Source organism: Sparus aurata, chromosome 23, assembly GCF_900880675.1.
Source record: "Sparus aurata chromosome 23, fSpaAur1.1, whole genome shotgun sequence".
Classification (NCBI taxonomy): Eukaryota; Metazoa; Chordata; class Actinopteri; order Spariformes; family Sparidae; genus Sparus; species Sparus aurata.
Genome location: NC_044209.1, coordinates 29,207,951 through 29,230,607, shown reverse-complemented (window position 1 = coordinate 29,230,607; position 22,657 = coordinate 29,207,951). Strand labels below are relative to the sequence as shown.

General features: G+C 46.9%; 2 protein-coding genes across 7 annotated transcripts; both read right to left on the bottom strand.

Annotated features, from left to right (window-relative positions):
• Positions 1-458: 458 nt before the first annotated feature.
• atxn2l (ataxin 2-like) lies at positions 459-9,226 on the bottom strand. Of its 6 annotated transcripts, none has more exons than XM_030408128.1 (24): positions 9,088-9,226; positions 8,661-8,718; positions 7,546-7,602; positions 7,383-7,454; positions 7,107-7,293; positions 6,826-6,944; positions 6,531-6,622; positions 6,239-6,445; positions 5,766-6,076; positions 5,529-5,615; positions 5,264-5,476; positions 4,867-4,953; positions 4,633-4,694; positions 4,434-4,460; positions 4,072-4,355; positions 3,657-3,726; positions 3,405-3,566; positions 3,230-3,293; positions 2,351-2,517; positions 1,946-2,075; positions 1,694-1,827; positions 1,245-1,427; positions 890-1,040; positions 459-802 (listed from the first exon to the last, which is right to left on the bottom strand). In XM_030408128.1, the coding sequence occupies exons 1-24, from the start codon at positions 9,102-9,104 to the stop codon at positions 744-746; spliced, it is 3,000 nt and encodes a 999-aa protein (XP_030263988.1). In that variant the 5' UTR covers positions 9,105-9,226; the 3' UTR covers positions 459-743. The 6 variants fall into 6 exon arrangements, with proteins under 6 accessions (XP_030263988.1, XP_030263989.1, XP_030263991.1 ...); XM_030408129.1 differs by having other exon boundaries at positions 1,715-1,827; XM_030408131.1 differs by having other exon boundaries at positions 5,264-5,404; positions 5,532-5,615.
• Positions 9,227-13,603: 4,377 nt separating this feature from the next.
• Positions 13,604-22,651, bottom strand: sh2b1 (SH2B adaptor protein 1). The gene is given in 11 exon segments (XM_030408135.1): positions 13,604-13,718; positions 14,580-14,670; positions 15,196-15,370; positions 15,839-16,050; positions 16,392-16,547; positions 16,669-16,751; positions 17,035-17,126; positions 18,119-18,136; positions 18,138-18,221; positions 18,434-20,518; positions 22,372-22,651. Coding segments are annotated over 10 exon segments (2,661 nt in total). The 5' UTR covers positions 20,162-20,518; positions 22,372-22,651; the 3' UTR covers positions 13,604-13,696.
• Between the last annotated feature and the right edge of the window lie 6 nt (positions 22,652-22,657).

Genomic DNA, 22,657 nt, shown 5'->3' with positions numbered 1-22,657 from the left:
ATCTGTGAAGTTTTTTTGGGATTTTTATTTCACACCTGAAAAATTTCTGGAAAAAAATTAAATATCTTATTTTAACATGTTTGTAACCAAATAAAAAATGAGAATAATAATGTGTGAAACTAAGTGAAAAATACAATTTCTCAAGAAAAAATTAAAAGCATTTTTAGGCGCCTAAAACAGGTGAAAAAACTTTTTACGGAGCCAAAAACATCAAATTAAATTTTAGAAAAGATTTATTATCTGGAGATTTTTTTACTTGTTTGAAACGAAGTGGGAAAAAAACATTTCAAGGAGATTTTTTGTGTGGAAAAAAATGTAATAAAAAAAATGTCTTGTGGGGAAAAGAAAATATTTTCTAAGTGTGTGAAACCAGGTGAAAAAACCTTTTGAGGAAAAAAGTGATTTCATGTTTGAAACTGTAAACAAGCAGACGACTTTAAATGAAACAAACACTTTGGTTGTTTTCAGTGGTTTTATTATTAATGAACTGGTTTGGTCTGTAAAAGGACAGGTGGAGGTGGACGGGGAGAAACAAACTGTTTCGCTGTCGTCAGTCCAAAAGTTTCCACCAGTTCTCGTCTTCAGTCCAGCTTCGTCTGTATTTACATTTAAAATGAGAAACGTCCGGCGGAGGAAGTTTCCGTCTGAAGGACGACGTGTTAATGTGAAGTCGGGAGGAGGGAATGTGACGCAGGAACGCTCGTCTTCCTCGCTCGGGATCCAGCTGTGACGAGGAGGCGGGGTCAGTTAGCAGACGGGTGGAAGGACAGCTGCTGGGTCGGGTGAGCCTGGACCTGAACAGCTGGAACACAGAACCACATGGATCAGTGAGGAAGAACGATCGGTCGGGGGTTTATAGAGCTCTGTGTTCTGCTCACAGACGGTTTACCTTGTGGTGGTCCGATGTAGAAGTGTTGTGGCGCCCCCTGCTGGGGGTTGGAGCCGCCGCCCTGCTGAGGAGAGACGTAGTGCAGCATGACGGGCGGCAGGCCGTGACCCGCTGAGTGGTGCGGACCGGACATGCCTCCAGGGACGTGAGCCTGCAGAGGACAAACAGGACGATGTGAGTCACTGCAGAGTGAGAGCAGAGCCGAACATCTGGCTCACGTTCTGACATCTGGACACAACAGAACATTGGTCCAGATGTTTGTAGCTAAAAACAAGAAGGCGTGAAGAGAAACAGCTCGTCCTGCGGGTTACAGTCAGAACTCTTCCAGACGATGTTTCCTGATGTTGCCGCTCACCTGTGACAGCTGGCCGATGGAGGGGAAGCCGTGCGGCAGCGCCTGGTGGCCCGGGAGCCCGTAGCCCTGCATGGTGTAGGACGCCTGCGGGGAGCTGTGGCCCGGCTGCAGGTTGGGAGGAGTCGGAGCTGACAGACCTCCAGAGTGGAACATGGACTGAGGCTGAGGACCCGCCGGACTCGACTGAGACAGAAGAAGAAGAGAAACGCTCGACATAAATCAAACCTGGTTTCCACTGACGTCACGATGATGTCACATCATGATGTCACATCTCCAAGTCAGAAACGTTTCATGTTAGGATGTCGAGTTAAATCACAGAACCGCTGAATGTTGTGATCCAGTTAAGAGACAAAGCATCAGCAGAACAGTTGTGATGTAAAAGGACATTTTCATGCTTTAGTCTGTTCACTACGAAATATAAAGAATTTCTCCATGCAGCTGTTATTTACCGTGAACGACAGCACCTTTACCTGGTTGTGTCCTGGGCTGGGTGCTGTGTGCTGGGGTGGGGGTTGACTTCCTGTGGGGGTGGTGGAGGGCTGGGGGTGATGGATGGAGCCCGAGTGGTGCTGGAACGACTGAGCTGAGAGACAAACAGAACCAGAGCCGGATGAACAACAGAGAAGAGAAGCCACTCACACTTATTGTTGTACTTTGTGCCGTGACCTTCATCAGATCTGACTGACCGGAGCTCTTCTTACCGTACACGGCCTGTTGTGGCCCCGGCTGGCCCTCAGCCTGGCCGGGGTACTGGCCCGGATGACCCATCTGCTGATGCGGCGCCCCGGACGTCAGCATCCTCGCACCTCCCTGCAGCATCGAGTAAACCGCCTGGAGACCGCCAGAGACACGCAGGAGAGATTTTTAAAAGCAAAATATTTCATCAACACGTCGGCTGTGCAAAGATTCATTATTTAGTTTACTTTGAAACATTTAAACACTTTGAACATGATCTTCACATACAGAATACTATTTAATCCTAGAGGATGATTCTCCATAGATCGACTGTCAAACAGCTGAGGTGTGATTCATTTTTCAGTAAATTCAGACGAAAACAAACATTAAATCTCAGCTGTGGGACATTTTCCATGTCGACAGTCTCGTACCTGTCCGTGATAGTGTGGCGGCATGGCCTGGATCACCTGACCGTACTGCAGGTAGGACTGGGGGTAAGGTGAAGCCACCAGCGGGGGGCCGGCTGCCGAGGCTGCAGCTGAGAGCATGGGGGAGGCGGGGGAGGGGTGGTGCTCCGGGCGCTGACCCACCACAGGACCTGACGGGACAGAACACGGATCACATGGACGGAGACGTTACTGACAGTTCATCACAGCTCAGGTGGATACTGATCAACGCTGTTCGCTACGACTTCTTTAACCTAAACTTCTTTAGAATCTCCATTCAGACTGAACTGGATCAGCTGTGAGCAGCTCGTGTGTTCGGCGTCCCGGCTGATGTAACAACAACTTTCACTTTCACACTGAAGAAAACTTCAAAACATGAAGTTTCCAAGGCAAGTTCTGCAAGAGTCCGTTTACTATGATTCCTAAGAAGAATTATGGATGTTTAGAGATGATGATGATGATGATGATGATGATGATGATGATGAGACTTTTGAGGTCCATTGGAAGTTAAAGCAGATCAATCACCTCCATCATCATCACTGCAGCTCCACCTATTGATTGTGACACGACAAACTATTCTCACTATTTTAGAAAACCTGCACACGCTTCACGTCTCTGCAGAGAAATGCTGTGTCTGGACATTAATAGAGCCGCAAGGATTAATTGATTAATCATCAACTATTGATATTGGTAATTGATTGATTGGTTTGAGTAACTGATGTCAGCTCGTTTAATGTGAACATTTTCTGGTTTCTTTCCTCTGTGACAGTAAACTGAAGATGTTCTTGCTGCCTGAAACATCAACAATATACTGATTCAAATGAAAGTGTGTGTGTGCGTGTGTGTGTGTGTGTGTGTGTGTACCTTTGGGTCTGGGGTATTTGCCCTGGTTGACGGTGGACATGCTGTACTGAAACACCTGAGGAGCCTGAGGAGGAGACGAGGAGACGTTACAGCACAGTGAGGACATGACTGATGTGACGATGTGACGGAGGTGACGGAGGTGACGGAGGTGACGGAGGTACAGACGGACTCAGACCTGGATGGAGGGACCCTGGATGTGGAGCGGGGAGACGTAGGACAGGTAGTGTCCAGGTGGGTTGCTGTAGAGGGCTCCTCCTCCTCCTCCTGGCTGTGGAGGCAGAACCACGGAGGGGCTGGGTGGAGTCGGTCGGGGAGGCGTCGGGGTCGGAGCTGGTTTCTGACACAACATGGAGACAAACAGAAACTTCACAGAGGAAAATCTGAAGAGAGATCAAACTGTTGGTGTGTGTGTGTTCATCCAGCTCACCACAGCTGTGTTCACTTTGATGGGAAGAAACTCTTTTGCGTTTGGATTCAACGTTGAGTTTTTCACCTGCCTGTAAAAAAGAAAAACAGGAAGTTTTATTCAGCTTTAAAATGTATTTTCAAAAAGACCAAACAGACACAGAAACACAACGCTGCTGATGAATAACAGCTGATGACACAGGAACAGCTCAGTGATCTCCTGATGATACATGTAGGGATATTATCAGTAAAGGATTCACGAGTCACGAGTTCCTGAAAATGTTTTGTCTCTCAGAGCTAAATCACGTCTCAGCTCCTCTCACAGTCGGCTCGTCGCTCAGGACAGATGAACCTCTTTGATTCCCAACATGGCTGGAAGAAAAGCTTTCCCTTCAGTACACCACACCTGTGAACACCACCTGAGTGTAGGTACTCACACCGCAGCAGCCTCAGGCCTGTCGCTGCTCTCTGAACAGCCCTCCTCACTGCCGGGGGCCACTGTGGCTCCAGCCGGGCCCTCCGGTCCGGAGGACTGAGGGCCAGCAGGAGCCGTCGGTGTCGGGGCAGCGGGGGGCGCTGCTGCCTCTGTGGTCGGCGGCAGGTCCTGGGCGGAGGAGGCGAGGGAGGGTTTAGGAGGCGCGGGAGAGGAGGAGGAGCGGGAGGAGTCTGCAGGAGGATCTGCAGAGGCCGGACTCACCGAGGGAGACGAGCTGGGCTGCAGCTGAGACACAAACTCACACATGAAACCTCTTCACACATCATCTGACACTCAAACACACATGTTGTCAGAATATCTTACCACGTGCCCGTCTTTTGTTTTTTTCATCTGTGAAAACATGACAAAAAAAAAATGTCTCCAAGTTGTCACACAGATTCTTTGTTTCTCCAGGAGACAAATTATAAATCCACAGTTTCACACATGAAAAAGACAAACAAGAAAACAACTGAGTGTGTGTGTGTGTGTGTGTGTGTGTGTGTGTGTGTCACAGTGTTCTCACCCTGAACTCTTTGCCGAACTTGCGCAGCTCCTCCAGCTGAGACCTCTGCTGCACTGAGGGAGCTGAGAGACACATTACGGGTCAGAACTCTTATAAAGAATTCTTGTGTCAAAATTACAGTAACATGTAACAAAAACTAAACTGGAACTAATACTGCACATTCTCCTGCACCCTCCTACAGAGGGTAGAAACAGCAGACAGGTGTGAAGGTGTGAAGGACAGGAAGTGTTTTACCTTTGCTGTTCTTTACTTCCTGTGGACCGGACGGACCGGAACCACCATCAGTTCTCTCTTTAGCCGCTGAGTTCAGGATCTCGTTCACTGTGAACCACAGAGACCGTCAACAACCAGCTGACGTCACTCTTTAATGTTTCTGTAAATTCAACTTTTCACACTTGTCCATCATTCTTGACACTTTTATTTGTTCTGTGCTGCTGCTACACCGGAATTTCCCAGCCTGGGATCAATAAAGTATATCTATCTATCTAAAAGTTGATCAGTTCATGTTGTTTAAGGAGTTCAGAGACTGTTGGAGCAAAGTGATTAACAGAACGATTAAATCCTGACAGAACTGTGTTCATGTGATGTGTCGTCTCAATATCATCCTGAAGACTTGAAACAAACATCTCACCATCGACGGGGAACAGCGGGGTCGGCCCGGAGGGTTTGCTGGAGTTCGCCATCGTGACTGCGGAGGGGGAGGAGTCCAAGAAGGTGGGGCCGCCCAGGGGGAGGTCCTGGGGAGGGGCGTCTGGTTTAGGACCACGAGACACTGGAGGGAGGACAAGAAGCAGAGATGGAGGGAAGAGAGAGAGGACAGGTGTGTGTGTGTGTGTGTGTGTGTGTGTGCGTGTGTGTGTGTGTGTGTGTGTGTGCGTGTGTGTGTGTGTGTGTGTTACCTGCAGGGGAGGACTGGGAGTTGGGTGTTCGCAGGCTTCTGTTGCTCTGAAGTCTCTGAGACTTTGGAGAAGTTCTGGATGAAACTGAGAGGAGGGACAGCACCTTAAAGCATCGCTGTGACATTTAAACAATAAATATCTTCATATTCAGATATAATGTTCGTAGTGGGCGACAAAAAATATCTTGATATTGTGAAACTCCGGTCAGGACGTGGACCGGTACCGCCTACGTACCTCCGTTAACAGACGAGCGCGTGGTGTCGGCCAGCGCCTGAGGGTGGGACAGCGAGTGTGGGACGTGATTGGTGCAGGGAGGGCTGTTGGCCGCCGGCGGGCTGCTCTGTGATTGGTGTGGAGAGTAGGCGGTCCTGACGGACAGCGGGCTGCTCCTGTCAGAAGGAGGTTTTGGGGAGGAGGAGCTGGGCGGCGGGTGTCTGGAGGAGGAGGAGGATGCTGAGGTTCGACCGGAGCCTCCGGCCCTCATGCTGCTGCCTGACAGGCCGATGTCTCGAGCCCGCTGAGGGAGAGGGATGTATTTACCCTCCCTGGACACAAGAACATGAGGCTGTGAGAGGAATTCTTAGAATTTTTTTAACCAAGTAAATGTATTCTGGTTTCATGAAACAAGCCTGGACGGAGCCGTGAACTCATTCGTCCTCTGTCACAGATTTTCATATCTAAATGACTTGTTGATTCTAAACTCTGACCTGCTGCTGGAGGAGAACCCGGGGCTGGACCGCTCCTCCCTCTCTCGGACCACCGAGCTGAATTTGTCCTCCTCGCTCCGCCCCTCGTCGTTCTCTAAAGAAACCCGCCGGCGGTACTGCAAGCTGCTCTCGATCTCGTTGGCTAACCGAGCTGCTCGAGCCTCCCGCTGACGGAAAACCTCAGAGTTCCCTTTCTCTAAAGGCATGCTGGGAAAACAGATAACACCAGGTTATCGGGACGGTCGAGTGGAAGCAGTACATGCGCTGACCCGTACGTATGATCTGGACTCACGTGTACATGGAGAGGCTGGAGTCGTAGGTGGACTTTACTCCGTACGCCTCCTCGTTAAACTTGAACATCTCGTTGGCGTCCCAGCCGTTTGACTGGAAGAAAAACATCAACATGAAGAGGAGGAAGCTTCTCTCTCTGCTGCGATTCTCCTCAAACTGGACACAGTCGAGGTCGCACAACGATTTATTTCATGTTTATGATTTTATTTTGTTAAAGTTTTTATTTGTTTTATAATAAAGCACTTTGTTTTGAAAGAGAGAGAGTGTGTGTGTGTGTGTGTGTGTGTGTTCCTCACTGTGTCCGCCTCCAGCTCTAAGTTTTCTCCGTTTCCGTGTCCGTCCCACCGCTGCAGAACTTTCTCTCGGTGTTCACCGTTCACCCTCACAGAGCCGATGGCCGTGTCGGTGAACGTGTCTGCACGCGCACACACACACACACACACACACACACACACACACACACACACACACACACAAACAGGTCAATGACAAGTTAAACTAACCCTTGAAGAGGCTGTCAGAGAAAAACATCTGTTCAGCTTCACACAAACATCTGCCTCACGGTCAGAGAACTTACCTCTGACAGCGAAGCTCAAGTCGACGTCGCGGCAGGTCATGGTCACGAGGTCGGTGGGACTGAAGATCATCGTGTCAGTGATGTCTTCAATCCTCGGAAGAGAGGACGAGCTTCCACCTCCTTCCTCTCCTCCTCCTCCTCCATCTCCATCACTCTGTTTATGAACAGCATCCACAGCCAGCTCACACTGGGAGAAACACACAGATGAGTTACTGCTGCAGCCGCGCTGTGACTGTGTGATGACAGACAGTGAAGGATTGTGACGAGGAGTTTTACCTGTGAGCTTAAAGTCTTGAAGATTCCCTCGTACACGGCGCCATTTTTCACTCTGACGTCACAGGTGGAGCCCTGAAACCAGCACAGAGGAACGATTCAGTCTCTTTATTCTCTGTTCTGTTCGTTTCACTACGACTTCAGTCAGACGGAGAGAACTACTCACCACGACGGCTGTGAGGAAATGAAGCATCCTGGCGTTGTTGTAGACGCCTTCAAACATCTGAAACACAAACAACATTATGACTCGATGTCCAGGACAAACACACTGCAGCAGGAATCTGTGTCGTCTTTACTGCAGTACGAGTATTAATACCACCCTGTGAAAATACTCCATTACAAGATAAAGTCCTGCATTCAAAACTATATGAAGGTAAATGTCAGCACAACGTAGCTAAAGTATGAAAAAAGGAAAAGCACTCATAGTTCAGTAAAACAGTCAGAATACATTCTGTCTGTTACTATGTTGATTTAATTGTATTAAAAGACATTTCTTAGTTACTGCCAACACGTTTACACTCTGCCCCAAAAGACCAAAATATATTTTAAACGTTTTATTTATTAATGTTATATTACATATGTATTATAAAAGTTTTGGGATATGTCATTATGATTTACTTGAATACTTGAAACCTTTTAAACAATTATCAAAATAACATTGTCTTTTATAAACCTTCCTCAGCGGTGGAATGTAACTAAGTAGATTACTCTGTACTTAGTTACACAGTAACAGCTCAGGTATTTGATACAAAATGTACAAAGTATGTGAGTAAAGGACTTAAATATAGAACAAAATACTTCTGTGAATAAAAATAAAGACTATATACATATATGTTCACTTTTCACATGACCATGGTGGATTAGTGGACCAACACTATTAATGACATAACAATATAATATACTGTTATTATAATGCTAGTTTTTAAACTTTTAATAGATTTGCTGGTGACATTTCTGTAATTTTATTTGAGTAAAAGTAACAAAAAAGAGAAAAATAAATCTATAGTAAAAATATTTTGATATGATGTAATACCAAGCTTACATGAATAACAGATTTCAACACTTCTGTCAGCATTGATCACTCATCAAGTTTAATAAAGAGGACTCAGATCTAGTTTTAAAGGAAACCATGTGTTTGATCTCCCTGCCCACAACAATCACTTCCAGTCCAGCCCAGTCCAGGTAACAATGAGCACCTGACTGTCATAAATTATTCATCAGCTGCTGGACAACAATCCCAGATTAATGTCTTGAGGAGCACATTGAGCTGTCGGTACTTACTAAGCTGTTCAGAGGAGAGGACTGGGTCTGTGACGGCGGCTTCATTGTGTTTCTGGTCCTGCAGGAGGTGAAAGTAAACGTGAGCTAACAGCTAATAAAGACTGAGAACAATAACAAGCTCCAAACAGGCAACACAGCTACACGTCGAGCTAGCGAGCGAGCAGCTCACACGCTGACATGACACGAGTAGGTAAAGATTAAATCAACTACCACAGAATACACTGAGTCTATGAAGGTGAAGCCAGAGAGGCTGTATGTTGTTGTTGTTGTTGTACAGAATAGTAAAATCAGCTAGCTAACTCGGCTAATGTTGCTAGCTTAGCGCAGCCGTCGATTTTTAGCGACAGACACAAACGAGCCGCCAGAAACGATGTTGTCATCACATTAGAAACTGACAGGTGAAGAAGTCTGAGGAAATAAATTATACTTTTTAGTCATGTGCATCCCTGTTATTCCAGTCTCGTCGCTCCAGTGAGAAGTCACACGGTTTGACAGGCCGAACACGGTCCGCCGCTGAAAAACAACAAAACACGGCAGCGGGGGCGCTCGATTCGACAAACCCCGGCAACAGCGCCCCACGTGATAGGTGTCGACTCCGGCGGGCGGGCGCAGTAATGTAACGCATCCAGAGTGAATCAGAAGCAGCCGGGCTCAACCGAGAAGATAAAACGAACGCTTCCAGCACAAACCCCGCCTACTGATTGGATCTGACAGATTATTGGACGGTTTTTCTGTCGATAATTTCTGACCTTGTTTCTAATTGGCTGGATTTGACGTCGACCATTAATCTGACGGGCTGTCCCGCCAGAGGTCATGCGAGGAAACTGAAGCTGCAGGATGTTTGCTGTTGTTGTTGTTGTTGTTTTGGAGAAATGACGAGTTTAAAGTTAATTCCAGCAGATGTGAGCTGCTCTAAACAGTTCAGACAAACTTTAACACATTGATTTTAACTCAATTGCCAAAATTAATAGGGGAGAAAAATGTCATTTATTGAACTTTTATCTACAAACTGAACTATTTTATAAGATATGCAATCAGAATAAAACGTCATTCTTGACCTTGGGAACAGAAGATTCTGCAAATAAAATAAAATAACATAAGATAAAATTAACTCAAGTTGTACTTACTACATTTCCAGCTGCAGATGGCTGTTAAATCTCTCTGTAGTCTTAAATTTAGCAACAACAACAACTTATAACAAGTGTGTTATATACTGTTTGTTGGTTGCTGCTCTCATTTATTACTCTGATAATAAACCAGTGGCTGTTTTATAAATATATTTTATACACAAAATGTTTTGCCCAAGATAATTAATTATATCCATCAAAATCTACGTACCATTTTGAGAAATAGTTAATAAACCAACGTACTTGATAACTGAACAGCATCATGTTGGAATACCCCAGCTGTTCTGCATTATAATTCAATAAACACAACTTTAATTCAATAAACAAACCTACAGGCTTTAAATGATATGTTTCTGGTTCATCATGAACATTTAAGACCTGTGTAGGATCAAAAATAAGCATTTAGATCAATTATGTTCTTATTGTTAAACTGGACAGGAGGGCTCCTGTCCAGTTTAACAATAAGAAAATCCAGCTTCTATTTTTTGAGGAAAATAAAAATAAAAATTCGGAGGAAAACGTAAACATCTTTAATGCTAATGCCAAGATTAAATATGAATTAATTAACAGTTAATGATAATAAATAAACATTTCTCTTGTAGGTTTTTCTTCTTCACAGTCTTTTTTTTTTAAATCTGTTATTCGTACCATATAAAACTGATTTCTTCACACCTGTTAAGCAACCAGTGAGAAACAAAAGAGACCAAACACCAGCTGGTATGTTTCACTATATTTATATTATATCATTAAATTCAATGTAGTACCTGAAACTAACCACACTGGGTGGACAGACGACACTGCCCGCCCTCAACACACGGTCCCAGCAAAGAGAGAAAAGAGACAGAGAAAGGCACAAAGAGTTTTGAAACTGAGAAAAGGACACAGAACATGATGATCAGGGGGGAAGAAAGGTGCATATAGACAAATACATGAGCAAAGAAAAGACGGGTGGAAATGACTGGGGAGGTTATGTGGTGCGTAAAGAAACAGGCAAGCTCTAAACCGAGTGATGAATGAAGACAGAGCGACACGAATGCAGGCAGAGGCCGATGACCCGACGACAGACACAGAAAGGCACAAGTAGAAAAAGTAGGTATTCTCATTGACATTTTCTGCTAATTGTATATTCTTGATGAATGGAGGATGAGGTCGAGGAGGAGAAGACAGCATGAAAGAAGAGTGAGGACGCTGCTGAGCCTTGAGAACGAGGCTTTACAGCAAATCTTATATATTTTTTCCTTCTTTTTATCCCAAAAATAAAAAAAGGCACAAACACATTTTCAACTGAATTACAAGATGGAGTCGGAACAAAGTGTTACATGGAGTAAGCATACAAAATAAAAAGGTGTCTTAAAAACAAATAAAATTAATACTATTATTCTGACCGTTATTATTATCATCATCATCATTATTATTATTTCCATCAATATTATTGTTATTGGTATCATCAATAATTTCTCTCTGAGAGGAAACGCGTCTCTCGCAGAGCAACAGAGAGAGAGAGAAAGAGAGAGAGACACATAGTGTGAGTGATGCTGCTGAGAGTGTCTGAGGTAAATGTTTCCCGCCTGTCGCTCAGACCGGAGACGCCACAGTCACCGCCGCCGCGTCCCCACGGCACACCAAACTCCATTCAAAAAACTGTCAGTTTAAGGACGACGAATAAAAACGTGAGCTCTTTAAATCAGCATCCAGCAAAGACTGTTTTCAATAATCTAAATTTTCATCTCTTTATCAATCAATTGGTCATTTTTGCTTGTTGGAATCTTGACATGTTGATATTGGTCAACTTTTATATTTCTTTAACCTGAATATAATTCTGGACCACTTTCATAAATCAATTTTATAGATCAATTAAAAGCAAAAATAAAAACATCTGGGTTGCCAGGTTGTGAAATAATAAGGCACCGCTATAAAATAATCTCTTTAACATTTATAGCTGTTTTATTACAATCAGTAGACCAGATATGGCAACCCAAAAGTAGTTATTACTAATGGTGCTGCCAATAATCTACAGCTTATTATTTTAGACTCACTTTCACCTTAATTTTGTGTAATTTTTCACCTTAAAATATCGACTTCTGAGCTACAATACATCCTAAAACATCCTCTTATAAATGTTAAAGGAGCGCTCTTCATCCCGTTCATGACCTGAAAGCAGCTTGTTTTATGTGTATGTTGAAGTTGCAGGTGTAACTTTAACTTTAGTGTCATATTTTGTCAGTCCAATCGACCAACAGCCTGAGTTACAGTGTTCCAGTGTCCAGATAAAATCCAAAATTATCATCAGACAGCGACAAATGAACCGGGTCAGTGTGAAGTGAGTCGATCCAAACACGACATCTCACTTCTGTCATATTTCCTCCAGCTCAAGTCTTATCTTATTTATTATTTCGATGTTAAACTTTTGAAGATGAAAAGTTAACGGAATTGTTGAAAAACCGTGATGTGTCACAGTCGTCCTGATGGACTGTAGTGCTGCTCCGCTCTCATCATGTTCCTCTTGTGGACCGCCAAGTCTCAGGTGGAATTCTGTGTTACAGGTCCGGTCTTCAGCCTCATATCAAACTGTGTTTCTACACCTTTACATAAACAAATTCAAGCCCTCTTAAAGCATTTTCAAGGTGCATTCTGAAGCTCTTCCAGCACCGTAGGATGAAATACAATTAGCATTTTGGCACTCAGTTTTTATCACTAGCTGTTACAGAAACTACTTTTATCTCTTCATCTAATAACTGAACTACTCACTGAGGCAGCAATTTTCAGGAAAGCACTGAAGTTACAATTTCAAGCAGTTTCAAGAACTTTTTTAAAAACCCCAGCATCGCTCAGACCTTGATTTCCAGCACCTGTGTGACCTTTGCTAACCGGTTTGGGAGTCTTTAAAACGGCCCGACTCGAAGTTACAAGACAAAACAGTGTTAGTGAATAGTGGCAGTGAAGCAGGAACCCTCATGTCATTAGTGTTGGTTTTACCATCATACATTCAGCCACATGTTGTGATTATTGTTCATTTCTAAGTTCTTCTATACCTTTAAATATGTGAATTTTTGAATGGAGTCTGGTGTTCAGCCGTGTCGGCAGCGGTCAGACCGCAGCGTGTCGGGTCTACCTGCCACAGTCCAGGTGTGTGTAGAGTGTGTTTGGCCTCTGGTAGCGTGTGCTGTCTTGGCAGGACCACTGTGAGGTATTGGGGCTGCTGGCTTCACAGGGCTCCAGCTCCTCCACTGCTCAACAAAGAGCTGCTGTGAGGCGTACCGGCAAAAACAAAGCTTATCGGACTAAGAAATAAAATAAAAGTACCGCGTGTTAGTGTCGTAAAGCTGCTCTCACCCGTCTCTCCGTCTGCTTAGCCTTCTCTCTCTCTCTCCTATAGTGTTAGTACTTTTACACCTCCTCCTCCTCGTCTCCTCCACCTTGCTAACAAAATAAAAATACTGGTTATGAATGGCTATGATGTACGCCGCCTCATCCAATCTCACGTTCGCTCACACACACACCGTCACACACACACACACACACTCACTCACACTCCTCCTCCCCCTCCTGGCCTTCCCTTCATCAGAAGAAGGAGTACTGGTTATCGATGGCTCGGGGCGCCCTCGCTCCGTCCCTCTCCTCCCCCTCCACAGCTTCTAGTTGGCGGAGAGGAGTGTCCCTGTCCCTCTCCTCCCAGTCCTCCACTCCTCCACCGCTTCCACCTCCGCTGCCTCCACTTCCTCCTCCTGCGGCTCCTCCGACTGCTGTGGTTGCCATTGTCACCACAGCTCCTCCTCCTCCTCCTCCTCACCTCCTCCTCCTCCTCCTCCTGCTCCTCCTTCTCCTGCGACCTCCGTTTCATTTCCTCTCTCCTGGGGAGGAGTCGGGGGCGGCGGGCGGCCCGGCGGCAGCGGAGGAGGCTGGGGAGGGCTACGGGGTCTGCTGGTCAAGTCTGCAGGGAGGAGAAACAGACAGAGGAAGAGAAAAGAAAACAAAAAGAAAAGAGGGGAAATGAGAGAAAAAGTGTAAATAAAGGGAGGCAGAGGAGGAGGACGAGGACGAGGAGGAAATAAGGTGAAAAGTGTGAGGAGTGAGGTGAGAGTGTAGTCAGAGGAGAGAGAGGGGTGAGGCGGGGGAGAAACAGAGAACATGACAGTGAGCGAACGGTTAAGTGGAACAAGTCTGCGGTCATGGAGTCCATGGAGTCATGGAGGCAGTCCAAGCCCAGGAACACACACACACACACACACACACACACACACACACACACACACACACACACACAGACACACACAGACACACACACACACGCACGCACACGCACGCACACACACACACACACACACACACACAGACACACACAGACACACACAGACACACACACACACACACACGCACGCACACACACACACACACACACGCTTCAGTGTAAATAACTTCCTGCTGCACTTGAATGTTGATATTTACACACAGGTGTGGTGTTCAGACTGTCACTAGAAATTACAGTTACAATAAAGTTTTATGGGTAAAACAAATGTGTCACAATCTGATGTGGCTCGTTAACTCGCTCATCTTCTATTCTCGTCGCTTCACGTCTGAGTCAAGCTCGCTCTGACTGGAGCGACAGATAAACACAGTCTCCATCGCTGGGTTCAAAAAACACATCGTGATGAGATAAAGAGTCTGAATGTTCACACGTCGTCTGAATAACACATGAATCCAATTAGATCGACTCATTCAGCCTCTCAGTCCCACACACTCCCTCTCCCTCTCTCTCGCCTTCTTTCGCTCGGCCGAGTCCGGTCTCACTTACACACAGTCAGAGATGGGGGTTGATGGAGAGTCAGGATGGCGCGTGGTGATGACATCACAGACTGTAGGCCGACTGCCTGCCCTGTCTCGGCCTGCAAGGGATGAGCCAACGGATACAACAGACAACAACAGACAGGTCAGAATGGTGCAGTTACACAGTGAGCAGGTGGAGACGACTGCAGGCGACACACACACACACACACACACACACACACACACACACACACACACACACACACACGTTCACTTTCACTGTGAAAGTGAAATCAATCATGCTGATCTGAGGTTCCATTAAGATCTGATTAGACGGAGATAAAGATGACATGATGAGTGGCAGAAGATAAGAGAAGAAGTTGCAAACTTAACAACGTATAAATGTACAAACAGTGTGGTAACGCGCGCACACACACACACACACACACACACACACACCATCGATCATCATGTTTTCTTCAGTATCACAGTGATCCGGTGATGTCGTCTCTACATCAACAGGTTCACTGCAACAATGCTGCAACTCTGATTTACTGTGAAGCTCCAGAACTGATTTGTGGACTACGAGTTCTGTTTTTTCTGCCTCTTCTCTTTGTGACTTTGGACGGTGGGTTCACTCCTACCTGGCTGTCGAACAGCGGTGGCACCAACGAAGCTGATGAGCGTTACGTCTGAGGCGCCCCCGGACTCCAGGGGGATCGGGTGCACCCGGAAGTGCTCCAACATGTCGAAGATGGACTGGAACCAGAGGTGCTGCACTCGGCACTGACCGTCCTCGTTCAGGGACAGACGGAGGTGCTGAGGGAAGATTCAGAGGTCAAAGGTCAACAGAGGAAAAGTTTCCTGTTGAATCTATTTTCAGTATTTTATATCAGGGTCAATTTTAGATTTTGATATTTACAGACTTGGACTGGACAACTTTTTCACACATTTGTTGATTAATTGAACCTAAACCTGAACTACTTCTAACACGAACAGTCGAGTGTGAACGACTTAGTGCCATCTAGTGGTGAGAACACATACTGCAACCAACAACATACCAGCCCCCCCCCACCCCCCCGACAGACAGAAGGAGGAGGACCTGCTCCTTCTGGAGGTAGAAACACTCATTTTAACGTAACAAACATTCTGCCCTCAGCCTCCTTCACCACCTTAAATCCTCCACAGTGACGGGACACACAATTATCCTGAAGGTCTCTGGTTTGTTCTCGTGCTCACAAAGACAACAAACACTCAAACACACAGGGACTTCTCTGGCGGTCTCACCTTGGCCTTGCCCTGGAAGTTAAAGGTGAGGACGTACTCTCCACGCCGTGTTTCGCTCTGGCGGACCAGGAAGACGCCGTGGCTCGCCGGGCCGCCGGCCAACACCAGCTGAGCAGCTTTGAGACGGGACAGCGTGCCGTGGAACCACTGACACTCGCTGAGCGGGTGTTCAACCGCCTCTGCAGTGGTCGTCTCCGAGAACAGGAAGGAACCTGCACAGGTGAATGTTACGTATGATACGTTAAAGTTTAGAAGAAGTCGTTTTCAGTTCACTTTTTACATTTTCATTGATTTAAACGCCCTACAAGGCGTTTTTTAATGGTTATGAAACTGTCTCTGATAAATACTGGTGCCTCTATGTGACCTGCATGAGTAAATAAGACCATCAGAGAGAAGATCGTCTTTCTGCCTGTCACCTGGTCAGGAAGTCATAAAACTAAAACTATCTTTAATGGTGAAGTGCTGATGAAAATAAAGATGCACCAGAATCAACCAAAAACAAAAGTTCTGTGTAGCAGCTTGAAATAAAAATACATCTCTGGATCGTATTCACCTGTGGCGTCTGGCGTCTCAGCAAACGGTGTGCCCAGACTAGCCCCGCCTCCCCCGAGGATCCGGCTGTCTGGTTCGTCGAGAGGGGCTCGAGGCGGCAGCTCCGGAGGGAGAGGATCCATCAGAGGAGAGGAGCCTCCGATACCTCCGTAACACACTGAGGGAAGCAGACCACAGAGGTTTAACAGCTTCTTCATACATCACACCACATCACAACATCCAGCAGCTCATTAGCAGCTCTGCATCCTGCTGAGAAGCTCTCAGTATCACAGACGCACCTTGTGAAAGACGATCGACGATCTCAGGCGTCCCACTGATGTCCAGCGGGCCTCCACACACACCCTCAGCATCCTCCTGCTCGCTGTAGACAGGAAGCAGACGATTTTATCAATCAAACTTTATTTATGTCGCATCTTTAAACAAATCAAAAGAGCATTACAAGTGATTAAGACCAACGCACACCGACAAAATGATAAAAGACAAATAAAAAGGATTAAAACAAACGTTGAAATAAAACAAATGTTAATAAAATACAGAATAAAATAGAGATACAAATGAATAAATAGTTTAAAATAAGTATAAACACAGAAAACCATATAATTTAAAGCCGCTCAGTTTGTCCTTCACACGAGTTTCTTCTCTACCTGAGACAGATGCCGTTCCTGATGTCACTCAACCAGGCTCTCATCTGAACCGCGTCGCGGGTCTCGATCACGTACTGCGCCGAGCCCTCCAGCTGAGACCGGACCGAAGACAAACGTGAAGGGTTCAGTTTCAGATCATTAAACGATTTTAGTGTAGATACTGACATGTCTAACTTTGATACAACACCTCGAAAAATATCGTTATCTGACACCATGTTCGATTCCACAGAGAAGAACAGACACGTTGAGGTTTTTTTTTTTTAAATACAATATAAATATAACAAGACTTGTGTTCTGCGTGCTCAGAGAAATGAACAGACTGAGAGTAAAACATCACAGACGGCCGGAATATTTCATACATTTGACACAACTGTGGTCCAAATGCTTCAAAGCAGCCGCCAGTGTGGATTTACCCTGAGAGGCTAGTTGGTGAGGAGAAGACAGAGGGAGTGTGATGGAGGAGTGATGGAGGAGTGATGGAGGAGTGATGGAGGAGAGAGTGATGGAGGACAGAGTGATGGAGGAGAGAGTGATGGAGGAGAGAGTGATGGAGGAGTGATGGAGGAGAGAGTGATGGAGGAGAGAGTGATGGAGGAGTGATGGAGGAGGAGTGATGGAGGAGGAGTGACGGAGAGGAGTGATGGAGGAGTGGTGGAGGAGAGAGTGATGGAGGAGTGGTGGAGGAGAGAGTGATGGAGGACAGAGTGATGGAGGAGGATGGAGGAGTGATGGTGGAGGAGTGATGGTGGAGGAGTGATGGAGGAGTGATGGTGGAGGAGTGATGGTGGAGGACAGAGTGATGGAGGAGAGAGTGATGGAGGAGTGATGGAGGAGAGAGTGATGGAGGAGTGATGGAGGAGTGAGTGATGGAGGAGAGAGTGATGGAGGAGAGAGTGATGGAGGACAGAGTGATGGAGGAGTGATGGGGAGAGAGTGATGGAGGATGAGAGTGGATGACGGAGAGAGTGATGGTGGAGGAGTGATGGGTGGAGGAGTGATGGAGGAGTGATGGGTGGAGGAGTGATGGCGGAGGAGTGATGGTGGAGGAGTGATGGTGGAGGAGTGATGGTGGAGGAGTGATTACCTGCAGCAGGAAGGTGTTTCTCCTTGTCGGGGACCTCCAGCGCCGTGGTGCTCCTCACATCCACGATGGAGCAGCACGGGACAGTCAGCCGAGGCTTCGATGACTGACGAGACACAGCGAGTAAAATCAATAACTGGTGTTCCTTCATTATAGTTCAGTAATCAGCTCTCAGCAGAAACATCTGTCACATTACTCAGTCCGAATAAACCAATAAGATGTTACGTGTTCATCTATGATCTTTGTTCAGAGCCAGGCCAGCTGATTGCAGTCCTAATGCTAAGCTAAGCTAAGGCTTCACAGGAGGGAAACACTTACTTTTGGTGGAATGAAGAATTCCAGGTAGTACTCCTCTCCCCGCTCACCACCTTCTCTGTCTCTCTCTTTGAGGACCAGACGACATTTATGCCAGCGTCCTCCTCTCCAGGGCACGTTCCCTCCGCTGGCCAGAGGCTGAACAGAACCCGCCTGAGCTGCAGCCGATGAAGCCGAGGCAGCGTTGTTGTTGTCCGTACCGTGATGCAGGAGACCGAAGGAGAAGCCAGAGAAGCCGTGGCTTCCACTTAACTCGTCATTGGACGAGCTGACGCTCACCCCGCCCTCCCGCACCAGCCGGCCCACTTTCCTCGGAGGACCCATGCCGGCGGCGGCGGCGCTGCTCGGTGGCAGCGTGGAGGAGGCGGAGTGAGAGCCGGCGGTGGTCGGGGTGAGGACGGGAGGAGGGGATCGTGATAGCCGGAGTTTCTCCAGACGATGGCTCCACTTCTCCTTCTCGCCTCCTTCACCGTTGCTCCGCCGCCGATCCCGAGCAGCCTCGGACAGAGACAGGGAGGTGGCGCTGCTTGAAGACGAAGGGGGCAGTGAGGAGGAGGAGGAGTGGGGAAGGGAGAGGGGCATGGACAGAGAAACAGGCATGGAGGAGGTGGGTGTGGGAGGCTGCGTCCCAGAGTTCCTCTTTGAGGATGAAACCAAGGTAGCGTCCTGCACACCCATCGTGTAGCTGTAGCTGGAGGGCAGCTGGCTCTGGGCCGAGTCACTGGAGGAGCTTCGCCAGTGCAGGATGCCCCGGACACTCCCCCGCACACTACGACCCACACTCCGCAGAGAGAAGCGCTTCTTCAGTTTGTTTTTGGAGGAGTTGGGCGTACTGTTACCTTTGGAGCCCGGCGGAGGAGTGACCGAGGAAGAGGAGGGTGGAATCTGAGGAGTGTGGGAGGGGTCCGCACCGTCCACCTCTGTGGATTCTCCCTCCCGCTCTTCTGGCTCAACATCCTCCCCCACAGACGCCACCCCTAACCAGCTGTCCTCCTCTTCCTCAACCGGTGCTTCCCCGTTGCCCGGGGCGATCATGGCCCCCCTCTCCTCACGCCTCCCGTTGTTCCCTCCGACTGAGGAGCAACAGGACGACGATGAAGATGGAGGCAGGACTTGGCCGTGGGCGTAAGAGTCTTGAAACCTGTCTCCGCTGCGGTTCTCCAACACCAATCGCGTCGGTGCCGGCTTGGATGCGGCCCGCGTCATGTTAATCGGAGGACAAGGGAGGACGGCGCCCCCAGACGCCGACAGGGGTGAGACAGCTTCCTCTTCCAGGGAAGTAGCATCTGACTGGGGAGCCCAGCTCACCATGTCGTCCCTCCCAGAAGCACAGCTCTGCGGGAGCGCCCCCTCCAGCTCACTCTGGAAGTGACGAACAAAACGGTCGGTGAAGCGCCGACAGAAAGCGGCGGCTGAGTCGGGGGAGTAGTGGGGGTTCTCCAGGAGAAACGCCCGGAAGTGGCGTGCAAAGTCACCGGCTGCGACGCGGGCGTGGAGCTCACAGAATTCGGTCCAGCTCAGGCAGGGAGAGGGGGACGGTGTGGGGGTGTCTGACAGGGAGGACGGGTGAGCCTGGGGGGGAGGGCTCACCAGAGGAGGGAGAGGAGGGGGCCGGGGGGAGAGGGGCAGTAGGGAGGGAGATGGAGGGGAGGGAGAGGGGGAGGGAGAGGGAGGTAAAGGGGAGGAGTTTGCCGCCCGCGGGCTGGGCGGGGTTAACAGAGAGCCGTTCATTGTGATTGACTTGATCAAATCACTTCAAACATACAACAGACAGCTGAAGTGACGCACAGCGAACACGGCACATCAGTCTAATAAGTTACAAACAGGTGTGACGTGAAGAGTCGAGCTCCGCCCCATCGAACAGGTAAAACCACAACGCACCACACTCCTGCAACACCAGCTCAAATATCTCCAAGGATAAAAGTTTTGCTACATTATTTTGTGAAATTAAATATGTTATCGTTTCAACAAGAAGAGCTGGGGTTCAGACAGCCAGAGAACAGCAGGATGGAGGTCAGATGTGTGCGATTCACGAGGTCGGCCTCTTCTTCACCGTCTGTCAGACGTCCAGAGGAAAGTGGCCTCATCCTGCAAAGACAGAGACAAACTGAGAAAGTGCAAATAACCTCAAAGGTCTCAGATCTCAAACTACTAGTTCAGTCAGTGAAACTACAGGTGACCAGAGATCACTGGAAAAATATGTTGTTTTGCCAAAAATGTCAACAGAGCTTTTAAATCTGCAGCAGGAGTTTATCTTCTATAAAGCTAGAAAGCTTTAAATATACAGTGTAGAGGGAGCATCAAGGACATGATGGAGTATAGTTCAACAAAATAAGAAATAGCAGGGAGCCAATTTATCAACCAGAGGATTTTAAAATCAGGTCTGGTTTGTGATGGAAGCCAAAGCAGCTGGACCAAACGAGACTCCTCAGTGTGGTCAAGGTCAATGTGGACGTTCAGAAAGTGTGTTTAATGATTTCAGCATCTGTAACAGACACAAACGACTCCCGAGAAAACTGTGGAATATTTACATTATCAGTTGAGAACGAGGAGAGAAGAGGACGAATGACACGAAGCACATTTACTAAAGTATCAGAGAACGATATTGTGGTTCTAACGATGCAACGACTCGATGGTACATAAATAAACTCCAACTCTACCAGATAAAAACACACGTATCTTAAATTATTACGCATCAATAATCCAATAATCTCACCTATAACCTGTCTATTCCTCCTTGTAGCTTGGTACAGCACACTGAGCCCCGTGTTCATGTATAATGATAATAAAGTTTTTTTGGTTTTTTTATCATTATCAGACATTGAAAGCACCTGTTCTGCTTCATCATGAGGACTTTTACTTTGGACACTTTCAATAAATTCTGATGATAAAACTGGATTTTTGGGATTTTTATGCGGAACTAGTCTCTGATTCAGATTTCTATTAGAGCTGAACCGATACATGATTTTTGGGGTTGTTACTGATTCTAGGAAATCAAAAATTCCAACATCAATAAAACATACACACACACACACACATATTACACACATAATAATGGATGGATATTTTACAGAATTTAATAATCCTGCATTATAATCTTTAAAAAAAGACAGTTTACACGCCACACAGTATACACACTGATACTGATATAACTGTGAGAGGATAATATTGGCTCACCGATATACATCTTTGCGCTCTACTTGTAATTATAGTTTTATACTTTCTGCTCCATTACTTTTAAAAGATCTGAATACATCCTCGACACATTCACTGACCTCCACAGAGAGCTGCATTTCACTTTTTGTCTTTGAGAGGATGAAACTGTGAACATGCAGCTGACCTGATGATTTCTCTACTGATTATTCCAGCTTGATGTCTGACTGCTGATATAAGTGATTACTTCTAAACCATTAAATCTGTGTGCTGTCTGTGGTCATTAATGAGGCATGTGAGCAGCCTGTCCCCTCTGTCGTTACATGTCAGACAAATACACCGACAACTGGTGAAAATGACAGGCAGCCCTGCAGATTAATGATGCTAACTACTGCATAATGTGGCTAAAGCATCGTTAACATATATATATCACCTCGCTAGCTCAGCTAGCATGAACTAGCAAGCAATGTGTGAGTCTTGCTCATTCAGCTTTCTTTAAAGACGTGTAACGTTCGCTAGCTAACAATAGCTACCTCACGTCCACTTGCTTACGGAACTCCTAATAATTAGCATCTTCATTTGTAAATGTTGGTTGAATGTAGCTCGTTTCGTGATGACTACTGTACCCTGTCGCTGAGATGAACACATATTGAATCCAACAGCAGCTATCACGAAAGATTCTTTGCGAGCTAAGCTAGCTGTAACCGTTAGCCAGCTAGCTAGCTATTAATAAACCAGCTAGCTAGCTATCAATATTGCTCCACCACAGCGTTGTGTGTTTTCTCTACCTGTTTATCACAGTCCAGTGTTTTCATCCGTGTCTTTTGGTGGAACTGGCGCACAATTCACCATTCTTTCAGTCTACATAACGGAATAATCATTATCGTAAAGGTTGTTGTTGTTGCTAAATATGAATATTGCTATGCCTTGCCTGGACCCGTTCTTCTCGCTCTGCTGTGGGTCTCGCGATAGTTGGAGGCTGCGTGTTGGGTCCTGACAGCTGCCGTTAACAAACCGCTGGATTCACGTCCCAGAACCGTGGCGGTGCGGACGGGGACGGACCGGGACGGACCG

What these genes read in the sequence shown, in the direction of transcription:
- atxn2l (XM_030408128.1), bottom strand. An exon ending in TAGAGCTGGAGGCGGACACA is followed by an intron (nt 6,623 to 6,825) that starts GTGAGGAACACA and finishes TTTTTCTTCCAG; the next exon opens with TCAAACGGCTGGGACGCCAA. An exon ending in CTACATCGGACCACCACAAG is followed by an intron (nt 803 to 889) that starts GTAAACCGTCTG and finishes TCTGTGTTCCAG; the next exon opens with CTGTTCAGGTCCAGGCTCAC.